The sequence below is a fragment of the Sus scrofa genome, chromosome 14 (genome assembly GCF_054392235.1).
Source record: "Sus scrofa isolate SSC_HxYL_T2T_F1_AM1 chromosome 14, Sscrofa_HxYL_maternal_Yorkshire_Landrace_v2.0, whole genome shotgun sequence".
NCBI lineage: Eukaryota > Metazoa > Chordata > Mammalia > Artiodactyla > Suidae > Sus > Sus scrofa.
In genome coordinates, this window is record NC_139396.1 from 94,034,889 (window position 1) to 94,047,511 (window position 12,623).

Here is a 12,623-nt window from a genome sequence, read left to right on the forward strand (position 1 = left end):
TCTTCTCTTCCAATTTGGATACCTTTTATTTCTTTTGTTTGTCTGATTGCTGTGGCTAGGACTTCTGTGTTGAATAAAAGTGGTGAGAGTGGGTCTTGTCTCGTTCCAGATTTTAGCGGGAAGGCTTTCAGCTTTTCTCCATTGAGTATTATATTTGCTGTGGATTTGTCATAAATGGCTTTATGTTAAGGTGTGTTTCCTCTATACCCACTTTTGTAAGAGTTTTTTTTATCATGAATGTATATTGTGTCAAATGCTTTTTCTGCGTCCATTGAGATAATCAAGAGGGTTTTGACTTTTCTTATGTTAATGTGGTGTATGGCTTTGATTGCATGTTGAACCATCCTTGTGAACTAGATGAATCCCACCTGGTCATGGTATGTGATCTTTTTTATATGTTGTTGGATTTGGGTGGCTAAAATTCTGTTGAGAATTTTCATGCCTGTATTCATCAAAGATATTGGTCTAGGAGTTCCCATCTTGGCACAGCGAAAACGAATCTGACTAGGAACCATGAAGTTGCAGGTTCCATCCCTGGCTTTCCCTCAGTGGGTTGAGGATCTGGTGTTGCCATGAGCTGTGGTGTAGGTCACAGACTGGGCTCAGATCTTGCATTGCTGTGGCTGTGGTGTAGGCTGGCAGCTGTAGCTGATTGGACCCCTAGCCTGGGAACCTCTATCTGCTATGGGTGTGGCCATAAAAAGCAAAAAAAAAAGAGATATTGGTCTCTAATTTTCTTTTTTGGTAGTATCTTTAGTTCTGGTATTAGGGAAGGGTGATGGTGGCTTCATAGAATGTCTTTGGGAGTGTTCCTTCTTCAACTTTTGGAAAAGTTTAAGGAGAATGGGTATAAGTTCTTCTTTGTATGTTTGGTAGTATTCGCCTGTGAAGCCATCTCGTCCTGGGCTTTTGTTTGTAGGAAGTGGTTTTATTACTTTTTTAGTTTTTAAAAATTAGTGTTGGAGTTCCTCTTGTGGCTCAGCAGGTTAAGGACCTGATGTTGTCTCTGTAATGATAGCGGTTCAACCCCTGGCCTTACTCAGTGTGTTAAGCATCCTACATTGCCACAAGTGGGGGTGTAGGCCACAGTTTCTGCTAGGATCTGATGTTGCCATGGCTGTGGTGTAGGCGGCCCTTGCAGCTTTGATTTGACCTACTAGCCGGGCCACTTCTGTATGGGGCAGCTGCAGCAGTAAAGAAAAAAAAAAATCTGTGTTTTAGTAGGGAATACTTTGTAATTGATACAAATTTCAAACATTATTTCTGGGATTTGTTATTGCGTATCTTTATTGTTGGTTTGTTTTATTTATTTATTTATTTTTTTGTCTTTTTGCCTTCGCTAGGGCTGCTCCTGTGGCATATGGAGGTTCCCAGGCTAGGGGTCGAATCGGAGTTGTAGCCACCGGCCTACGCCATAGTCGCAGCTACTCGGTGTCCGAGCCGTGTCTGCAACCTACACCACAGCTCATGGCAACGCCAGATCCTTAACCCACTGAGCAAGGCCAGGGATCATACCTGCAACCCCATGGTTCCTAGTCTGATTCGTTAACCACTGAACCATGATGGGAACTCTGGTTTGTTTTATTTTTAAGTAGAATTAATCTGGATTTTTAAACAGCTGATTGATGGTGAACCTCACCTAAAAGATTTTCTGGAAGATTCAAGACTAGTTGCTTTGGTTAATTCATTAATGGCTTCTATTCTGTTCCTATAAGGCACAAAGTTGTTCTTTGAAAAGGGTTATTGGGAGTTCCTGTCGTGGCACAGTGGTTAACGAATCCGATTAGGAACCATGAGGTTGCGGGTTCGATCCCTGGGCTTGCTCAGTGGGTTAAGGATCTGGTGTTGCCATGAGCTGTGGTGTAGGTCACAGACGCAGCTTGGATCCTGTGTTGCTGTGGCTCTGGCATAGGCTGGTGGCTACCGCTCCGATTGGACCCCTGACCTGGGAACCTCCATTTGCCATGGGAGCGGCTCAAAAGATGGTAAAAAGACAAAAAAAAAAAAAAAAAAAAATAGAGGTGAAAAGGGTTATTGGAGTTCCTGCTGTCCTGCAACACAATTGGCAACATCTCTGGAGCTGTGGGTTTAAACAGTGGTTTAAAGGTCCACTGTTGGGGCAGCTGTGACATAGGTCTGAACTGTGGCTTGCATCTGATCCCTGGCTCGGGGGCTCAGTATGTTTTGAGGCAGCCAGAGAAGAAAAAGGGTCATTAACCAAAGCTATAGAGCAGTATTTTTTCAGGTTATTCTCAGGTGTAAGCAATGTTTTTGAAAAGGGAGTATTACATCAGCAAATACTGCTTTAGTGGCAACATCTTTGAGGTTCATAGTGCTTAGTGGCATATTAAAGTTTCTTATCAAAAAAAATAAAGTTTCTTATCAAAGCACAGTAAAAATGTGTGCTTTAATACACTGTTTCCTAAACTTTTTAAATTTTACATCCCTTTTTTTTCAAACTGCAGTTCTTTGGAAACTAGTCCTTGTTCCAGGAAATAACAGTTTTGGGAAGTGCAGTGTTAGACTAATTTATGGTTGATAGTGCTTTTGCATTTAATGGAATTGCATAAAAGCATCAAGTAAAATCTTTCTCATGTTCTTTTCAGTGGTTATTTAGTCTTTTTTTAGGGCCATACCTGTGACATATGGAAGTTCCCAGGCTAGGTGTCAAATTGGAGCTGTATCCACTGGCCTACACCATGGCCAAGTTGCGTCTGCCACCTACATCACAGCTCATGGCTTCACTGGATCTTTAACCCACTGAGTGAGGTCAGGGATTGAATCCTCATCCTCATGGACGTAACGTTCATCACTGACGAGCCACGATGGGAATTCCCTCTTCAGTTTTTAACCTTGTTTGAGCATACCGTAAGCATTAAATTGCTAAGTCTCTCCTTCTGAGCCCTCTCTGCAGTTATTTGGCTTAAACAAATGATTGTTAAAGCACTCTGTGGTTGTTGCTCATTGCTCAGTATAGTAGTGAACTAAAATTAAAAACTTTGGGTTTTGAATTATTTTTATTTTTTGTTTGTCGTCTTAAGGCTGCACCAGTGGCATATGTAGGTTCCCAGGCTAGGGGTCGAATTGGAGCTGTAGCTATCGGCCTACGCCACAGGCATAGCAGTGCAAGATCAGAGCCTAGCCTACAGCTTGCAGCAACACCGAATCCTTAACCCACTGATCGAGGCCAGGGATCAAACCTGCATCATCATGGATACTATTCAGGTTCATTAACCACTGAAAGGAACCCCTATTATTTATTTATTTATTTACTTTTACTTTTTAGGGCCACATCTGAGGCATATGGAGGTTCCCAGGCTAGAGGTCGAATCACAGCTGCAGCTGCCGGCCTACACCGTAGTCACAGCAACGCTGCATCCAGGCTGTGTCTGCAACCTACACCACAGCTTGAGGCAAAGTTAGATCCCTGACCCACTGAGTGAAGTCTGGGGTGGAACTCGAATCTTCGTGGATACTAGTGGGATTCGTTTCCCCTGCACCACAACAAGAACTCCCTATTTTTATTTTTTATTTTTGTGTTGTCCCTATTTATTTATGACAGATATTCCATATTCCAGGTCCTGTTCCTGTCATAAGTTCTTTAAAAGTATGGAATGCAGAGTTCCTCTTGTGGCTCAGTGGTACCAAGCCCAGTTAGTATCCACGAGGATTCGGGTTCAATCCCTGGCCGTGCTAAGTGGGTTAAAGGATCCTATTTTGCTATTGGCTATGGTGTAGGTCACAGACGAGGCTCGGATTTGGCATTGCCGTTGCTGTGGTGTAGGCTGGCAACAATATCTCTGATGTGACCCCTAGCCTGGAAACCTCCATATGCTGCATCTGTGGCCCTTAGAATATATAATATAGGAGGAGTGCCCATTGTGGCCCAGTGGTTAATGAATTCGACTAGGAACCATGAGGTTGTGGTTTCAATTTGTGGCCTTGCACAGTGGGTTAAGGATCTGGCGTTGCCGTGAGCTGTGGCATAGGTCACAGACACGGCTCGGATCCCGAGTTGCTGTGGCTGTGCTGTAGGCTGGCGGCTACGGCCCCGATTTGACCCCTAGCCTGGGAACTACCATATGCCGCTGGTGCAGCCCTAGAAGAGACACGCACACGCACACACACACACAACACACATATAATTGGAATGCTTATCGTGCCCCTGTGGCAAAGTGGGTTAATGATCCAGCTTGTCTGTGTGGAGGTGCTGGTTCCATCCCTGGCCCAGTGCAGAGGGTTAGGGATTTGGTGTTGCTGCATTTGGCTTCGATTCGACCTCTGGCTTGGGAAGTTTGGTATGTTGTATGTGGCTAAAAAAAAAAATATGGAATGCTCCATGAATTTGTGTGACATCCTTGTGCAAGGGCCATGCTAATCTTCTGTATATCATTCCAATTTTTTTCCCCCCAAAGGAAGCCTTTATTCTTTTTCTTTGATCTTTTTGCTATTTCTTGGGCCGCTCCCACGGCATATGGAGGTTCCCAGGCTAGGGGTCCAATCGGAGCTGTAGCCACCGGCCTATGCCAGAGCTGCAGCAACACAGGATCCGAGCCTCGTCTGCGACCTACACCACAGCTCACAGCAACTCCAGATCCTTAACCCACTGAGCAAGGCCAGGGACCGAACCCTCAACCTCATGGTTCCTAGTCGGATTCGTTAACCACTGCACCACGACGGGAGCTCCCATTCCCATTTTAATATATGTGCTGTTGATGCCAGCAAAAAAGCCATGTTTTGTTTTGTTTTTTTTGTCTTTTCTAGGGCCACGTCCACGGCATATGGAGGTTCCCAGGCTAGGGGTCCAATCAGGCTTACGCCAGAGCCACAGCAGCTCGGGATCCGAGCCGTGTCTGCAACCTACACCACAGCTCACGGCAACGCCAGATCCTTAACCCACTGAGCAAGGCCAGGGATCAAACCCGCAACCTCATGGTTCCCTGTCGGATTCATTCACCACTGAGCCACGACAGGACCTCCAAAAAAACCATGTTTTTAAAATGTTTCTATTGTGTGTTTTTTAGTTTTACCTCTTTTTTTTTTTTTGTCTTTTTGCTATTTCTTTGGGCTGCTCCTGCGGCATATGGAGGTTCCCAGGCGAGGGGTCGAATCGGAGCTGTAGCCACCAGCCTACGCCAGAGCCACAGCAACGCTGGATCCGAGCCGCGTCTGCAACCTACACCACAGCTCACGGCAACGCCGGATCGTTAACCCACTGAGCAAGGGCAGGGTCCGAACCCGCAACCTCATGGTTCCTAGTTGGATTCGTTAACCACTGCGCCACGACGGGAACTCCAGTTTTACCATTCTTTTTTTGTCTTGTTAGAGCTGCACCTGTGGCATATAGAGGTTCCCAGTCTACGGGTCTAATCAGAGCTGCAGCTGCTGGCCTGTGCCACAGCCACAGCAATGCAGGATCCCAGCTGTGTCTGCAACCTTCACTGCAGCTAACGACAACGCCGGATCATTAACCCACTGAGCGAGGCCAGGGAATGAATCCAAACCTCATGGCTCCTAGTTGGATTTGTTTCCACTGTACCATGACGATACTCCTTCTTACCATCCTTTAATGCAAAGAACAAATACATGAAATTTCTGTCCAGTAGGATGTTTTAAGGGTAAATCATTATCAGGAACACTGTCCTTGATGTACGTTTTTAATCTGCTTGAATATAAAACAAACTCTAGTAAAATAAGATAATTTATCTTTTGCTCTTACTAAAAATATTTCTTAAGAGTACTGTAGCCTCTTTTTCTAGGTAAGATTGGTTGGATTCATTTTGTAGTTTAATTTTTTGGATTAATGTTTTCCTTTTTTGTTGTGACGAATATATATTTTGTAGAAATCTATTGGAATCTGAAGTGGGACATCAATCAGTTAAACTCAACAAACATTACTGGAGTTTTTCTTTAGGTTTTTATTAAGTTGTGGCAGACTGTAATGCATAACTAAGCACTATTGATAAATACCTAGAAGGGATCCAAATAATCTTGATTCTTGATTCCCCCCCCCCACCTTTAATCTCATTTTAGCTGCATTGGGTGTTCAGCAGCCATCACTCCTTGGAGCATCTCCTACCATTTATACACAGCAAACTGCATTGGCAGCAGCAGGCCTTACCACACAAACCCCAGCAAACTATCAGTTAACTCAGACTGCAGCATTGCAGCAACAAGCCGCAGCTGCAGCAGCTGCATTGCAACAGGTGAATCTTTAATAGTTTTTAATATGTGACATAGACATGAAAAGCTAGGATAGGTACCTTAATATTTTAAAGAATGTATATGGGGTTTTATTACACTTACTGTTCTTTTCGGTTGATAAGAATTATAATAGCCCAGAACATACATAGAAGTTTAGTTGAGAATAGTCAAACTTCTTAAGTTCTTATATTTTTATTATTTGATAAAATTCTATTCTTGAATCTCAGTATAAGTAGTTACTATTTCCTTAATTGTAGCTGTTTCAGAAAATTTCTTTTTAGTGTAATTCTGGTTATGTCTTTGTGTATGTATGGATATCGCTTTTTGAGTATGAGTAGAACAACTAATAATGCATATTTTTCTTTGAAAAATCTCTTTTCCAGCAATATTCACAACCTCAGCAGACCTTGTATAGTGTGCAACAACAGGTTAGTTTATATTTTCCATGTTAAAAACTGATTTTTAAAAAGTCATTTGTTCTAACTAAATTTATATAGATTTTACTTCTCATCAGTAACCTTAAATGTGTGATTTGAATTCTTTTCAGGTGGAGGAAATGTGGTAGGTAGAAAGGAATGTCTCCAGGGAAAAGGAGGATAGGAGAGAAGTCTGAAAACTCAAATCCTCAGCTAGCCCCCAGTCTTTGTTGCATCTTTCTAAGAAAGCATGCAGAGGGTAATCTGGAAAGCACCATGCTTATTACTGAGTCTTTGGCCCACTAGTCCTGTTTGAAACCTGTAGTCCTACTGTGCTGTACTAGACAGACCATTGGCTTTCAGCCTTTATTTATTTAAAGCAACAGAACGGTACCTTCTGTTTGTTTGTTTGTTTGTTTTTTGGCCTGCACCCATGCCATGTGGAAGTTCCTGGGCCAGGGATCAAACCTATACCACAGCAAGTGACCTAAGCCACAGCAGTGACAATGCTGCGTCCTTAACTTCTAGGCCACCGGGGAACTCCAGCCCTATTTTTTTTCCTAATAAGATTGTATATTGAAACCCAATATTTAATGTATAAAAATGTTGAAAATGGGAGGAAGCCTCCCCTTGTAGTTCCAACTCCTATTCCCAAAGCACATTTGAGCAATTTGAAAGCTCCTTACTTAGACTAAAAGCAGTTTCTTTGGCTCCTTTTCCCTAGGCCCATAGTCTAATCATGTTCTTCAAGGGTTCTGTCTGTGATGGTAGGAAGAGGTTGGAAAAACTAAATCTGAGGAGAAGCATGTCAAGGAAGGAGGAGTTTGACCTGCTGGAATCTAGATAGGATCTAGTCTAAGCACACATTCTAGGCTTTTCCAGGATTAAGAGGTAGTCTTCAACCTTTTTCAGTTCCATTAAGAAGCTTCAGGAAAGTACAGCAGTCAAGAGAGGAAGAAGGGATCCTAGGGGAGTTCCCATTGTGGTGCAGTGGTTAAGGAATCTGACTAGGAACCATGAGGTTGTGGGTTCGACCCCTGGCCTTGCTCAGTGGGTTAAGGATCTGGCATTGCCACGAGCTGTGGTGTAGGTCGCAGACGAGGCTCGGATCCTATGTTGCTGTAGCTCTGTCGTAGGCTGGTGGCTACTGCTCCAATTAGACCCTTAGCCTGGGAACCTCCGTATGCCGCAGGAGTGGCCTTAGAGAAGGCAAAAAGACAGAAAAATAAATAAATAAGTAAAAAATAAGGGATACTAGAGAGAGGGACCAAAAACTTGGATCCTAAGACCCAATAGAGAAATATGAGGCTTTTCAGTCCATTAACTCATCCCTAGATCCATGCCCCCATTTAATCCTTAGCTTAAGTCCTTCAGGGCTTCAGAAGCATTGTATTTTCCCCAAAGATTAAATTATCCCATTAGTAATTGCTTTAGACTTCTAAAAAATTGGTAATGGTTGGTGTCCAAGTTGGCTATCTTGTTTTCAGATATTCTTAGACTTACTTTAGTACTATTAGGAAATATATTTATTAAAGATTGTTATTTTGAACCACATGAAAATGGCAATACTCAAATGTTCTTGTCCTAAAAAATGCCATTACTCATCCATTCATAACTTACAGGAAAATGGTAATTTGGTAAATTTAACCTTTAATATATTTTGACCCAGGTAAACTGAATTAGAATTAGAATGTCATATATATTGTTTTACCTTAGCTTTTTTTCTTCTTTTTTTCAAAGTCTTCCAAGGATTTATTAGGAAGCTTATTACAGTAAATAAAAAGCCATGAACAAAAGAACTGAGATCTAGATTCTGCCATTGGGCTTCAAACACTAGTTAGAAGCTAATAAACATTAAGAATGTCCTAAGGGGAATTTTGCCTTGGTCCCAATCTTAGCCCCCTTAACACTCACACACACAGCAATGATGCCCGTGCTCTTCTCAGACTGCTTAACGGGAGTAGTAGGAAAAAAGACCTTCTCAAGCTATTAAGCATCATTAGGAGATTCCTGCTCTTATACCTGTAACCGTGGGACATTGGTGTGTAACAGACAGCTCCAAGCTGGGCAACTTGACAGGAACGTTGAAAGATGACGGGGAGAAGGAATAAGCACAGGGATAAGTATTTCTAGTTGTAGACCTTCCTGTTGGTAATACAAACACAATACTGAGCCTTCAGAAAGTTTACTTCTCTTCCAAAATTTAAAAATTTCCCCCTTTACACTAATTCCTTTTGCTGTGGAAATGCTATGCTTTGTTATTGCCAGAAAAACTATATACGTCAGAGTGTGTGGTCCTTTATGGTCTCCATGCCTTTGGCAAATCTGACTCTGAGGAGTGCTTCTTGTTTTTGGCGGATATGTGTGAATTGGATAGCCAGTAATGTTTTTGCTAGAGGTAGCATTCTGATGATATTGAATCATTTCTGTAGCATGGTAATTAATATGGGGCAGAACTAGAAATCTACCCCACAAGGGACTTTTCAGATTTTTTGGTGGATGTTATTCCTATGAAATAACAAAAATAATTTCTTTATTGTTATCGAATGAATTAGTTTATATATAAGGCCGACAGTTAAAGTAGTTGTAGGAAACTCTTATACCTAATGACCTATTATATTTCACATATTTCTTATTAGTACTAGTGTAATAGGAATTTTTCCTTTGGTAAAGCATCTCTGAAATAGCAATTCTGATTTATCCTTATGTTTTTTCTTTCTGTTTTTGTTTTTTCTGTTTTTAGTTACAGCAGCCTCAGCAGACCCTTTTAACACAGGTTAGTTTGGCATTACTTTATTTCCTTTGGATATCTGAGTGAAGAGAAGACCAAAGTTTTATTCCCATTCTAGTTTTTCTTTCAGGGTTTAAAGATGAATATTTGTTGGATTCACCTAATAGTGTAGCAATATAATGCTAGAGAAAGATGGAAAGCGTGTTGTTTTTGCTTTTTCTCTTTTATGCTGTTTGATTGCTGATCCAGCTGTTATTTAGTTTGAATAAATGTGAGATTTTATTTTAAATTTAATACTCATTTTGGCTTTTTTTTTTCTTTTTTTTTGTCTTTTTGCCATTTCTAGGGCTGCTCTCTTGGCATGTGGAGGTTCCCAGGGTAGGGGTCTAATCGGAGCCGTAGCCACTGGCCTACACCAGAGCCACAGCTTCACGGGATCCGAGCCGCGTCTGTGACCTACACCACAGCTTACGGCAATGCCAGATCCTTAACCCACTGAGCAAGGCCAGGGATTGAACCCACAACCTCATGGTTCCTAGTCAGATTCGTTAGCCACTGAGCCACGACGGGAACTCCTGATTTTGGCTTTTGTTTATTTGTTTTTGTCATTTTGCCTTTTCTAGGGCTGCTCCCGTGGCACATGAAGGTTCCCAGGCTAGGGGTCTAATCAAGAGCTGTAGCCACCGGCCTACGCCACAGCCACAGCAATGCCAGATCTGAGCTGCGTCTGCGACCTACACCACACCACAGATCACAGCAACACCGGATCCTTAACCCACTGAGCAAGGCCAGGAATTGAACCCGCAATCTCATGGTTCCTAGTTGGATTCGTTAACTACTGAGCCACGATGGGAACCTGATATTGGCTTTTACATTTTTTTGTCGCTAGGATTTTTAGGAATTTTTTTGGACGTGTTATATACTTCTTAGTTTGAGCTTAGTAGGTGAAGTTATTCTGTTACATTATCAACTTAATTTTTCAACAACATTAAAAAGTTTGTGAACTTTTGATATGTAATGCAACTTTAGGCTTTGTGGAGTGCTTATAGTCTCTGTTGCCTATTTTTTGCCTTTTATACAATTCTTTAAAAGTGTAAAAATTTCCTTGTCTTATAAGTTGTTTAAAAATCATAAGTTGTGGGCTGGATTTGGCCTATGGGTTGTGGTTCATTGACCCCTGGTATATGCTTAGAGTGAAATGCTATGCAAGTATTAAAAAGAAAGCAGAACCACTAATAATAACTAGGTGATTATTAAGTGATTGCCCCATGGATAGGAAACTAGATAGCTGAGGAACAGGTGGAAGAGCTTTTTTTTACTGTGTAACCTTTTGTACCTTTATAGTCCTGAATCTTAGTTATTATTAATTTTCTTTTTGAAATAAAGTACAGTGCAATTGAGAAGTCAGGGAGTTCCTGTTGTGGCTCAGTGGGTTACAGGCCTGACTAATATCCCCGATGTGTGTTTAATCCCCAGCCTCACTCGGTGGGTTAAAGATTTGGCGTTGCTGTGGCATAGGCCACCAGCTACAGCTCCAATTCACCCTGTCACCTGGAACTTCCACATGACCCAGGTGTGGCCTAAAAAAAAAAAAGAGAGGTCAACCTTACTTTCCGTTTGTTTATGATTTCTGTTTTTTCCATTATAGTTTATTGACAGTGTTCATGTCGATTTCTACTGTATAGCAAAATGACCCAGTCCTATGTGTGTGTGTGTGTGTGTGTGTGTGTGTGTGTGTGTGTGTGTATATATGCACACATATTCTTTTTCTCGCATTATCCTCCATCATGTTCCATCACAGGTAACTAGATATAGTTCCCTGTGCTATACAGCAGGATCTCATTGCTTACCCACTTACTCTCTGTTTATTCCTTGGTTTGAATAGAAGAATCAGATGATTGTTCCTTTCTTTTTAATAATTTTATTTCTACTTATATACAGAAGTTTTAATAAATATGTTGTTATTCATGCTTGATTGTGCCAGGAAAGATCAAGGAAGGTGTTACCTTTTCCATCCCTTTTTTTGAGATGTAATTGACATATAACATTGTATTAGTTTAAAGTATATGACATGATTTGATAATGTATATATCATGTTTGATCTTCACAATAGGTTTAGTTATTATTCACCTCTTTGCATAGGTGGATTTTTTTTTTCCCTCCGATGAGAACTTTCAATATCTACTCTCTTAGAAAGTTTCAAATGTATGATACAGTATTTTTTAACTATAGTCACCATCCTGTATATTGTATCACCAGAACTCATTTATCATATAACTGGAAGTTTGTACTTTTTGACCACCTTCACCCAATTTCCCCCATCCCTCCCAACACTCTCCTCTGGCAGCCCCTAGTCTGTTTTCTGTTTTTATGAGTTCTTTGGTTTTTTTAGATTCCTTTCCACATATAAGTGAAATCATACATATTTAGTTGTCTTTCTCCAACTTATTTCAATTTTATAGGACCTTCCTGAGTCTTTGTTATGCCACTATGGATTTTGAATTTCTGAGAGGGTCTAGAATATGCCTTGTTTTTTAAACTCATTGTGCTGTGGTCACTTTTTTTTCCTGAAACAACCTGTGAGAAGTTCACCTCACGGCATAGTGGAAACGAATCCGACTAGGAACCGTGAGGTTTCGGGTTTGATTCCTGGCCTCGCTCAGTGGGTTAAGGATCCGGTGTTGTTGTGAGCTATGGTGTAGGTCACAGGCGAGGCTCGAATCTGGCATTGTTGTGGCTCTAGCATATGCTGGCAGCAACAGCTCCAATTAGACCCTATCCTGGGAACCTCCATATGCCTTGGGTGCAGCCCTCAAAAAACAAGACCAAAAAAACCCCATAAAAACCTGTGAAAAGATTCATCTGAGGGAATTTAATCATGAAATCTATCAAAAATGACATTTTGAGACAAAAAAAATTTTTCAGATTTGATTCTCATCTTCAAAGCATACATATTTTATTTTTTAACTTGAAATAAATTGTTTTTAGCATTTTGATATGATTTTAAATAGTCAGTTTTAATTTCTAGACTACTTCATATCACTACCTTAATTTGGTGTTGATTTTGTTTTATAGCCAGCTGTTGGACTGCCTACAAGCCTAAGCTTGTCAACTCCTCAACCTGCAGCTCAGATAACTGTATCATATCCAACACCAAGGTCCAGTCAGCAACAAACGCAACCTCAGAAGCAACGTGTTTTTACAGGGGTGGTTACAAAACTGCACGATACATTTGGATTTGTGGATGAAGATGTATTCTTTCAGCTTAGGTA

General features: G+C 41.2%; 2 protein-coding genes and 1 pseudogene across 19 annotated transcripts in view; 1 reads left to right on the plus strand and 2 right to left on the minus strand.

Moving 5' to 3' along the window:
* DNA2 (DNA replication helicase/nuclease 2) overlaps nucleotides 1-12,623 on the minus strand; it is a 349,771-nt gene that overhangs the window by 291,386 nt on the left and 45,762 nt on the right. The gene's annotated exons all lie outside the window — the stretch shown is intronic.
* Nucleotides 1-12,623, plus strand: part of CCAR1 (cell division cycle and apoptosis regulator 1) — a 68,095-nt gene that overhangs the window by 10,551 nt on the left and 44,921 nt on the right. For 10 of the 18 annotated variants that reach the window (XR_014828001.1, XR_014828000.1, XM_021072498.2 and 7 more), the window contains exons 3-6: nucleotides 6,034-6,206; nucleotides 6,588-6,632; nucleotides 9,364-9,396; nucleotides 12,427-12,620. Coding sequence is in view for 14 of the 18 variants with exons in the window: in XM_021072498.2 (XP_020928157.2) it covers nucleotides 6,034-6,206; nucleotides 6,588-6,632; nucleotides 9,364-9,396; nucleotides 12,427-12,620 (445 nt within the window). In the remaining 4 variants the exon portion in view is untranslated. The remainder of the gene's footprint in view (nucleotides 1-6,033; nucleotides 6,207-6,587; nucleotides 6,633-9,363; nucleotides 9,397-12,426; nucleotides 12,621-12,623) is intronic. The other 8 variants (XR_014828002.1, XM_084997072.1, XM_021072502.2 and 5 more) reach the window with 1 other exon arrangement.
* Nucleotides 4,322-4,418, minus strand: LOC146396856 (U6 spliceosomal RNA; annotated as a pseudogene).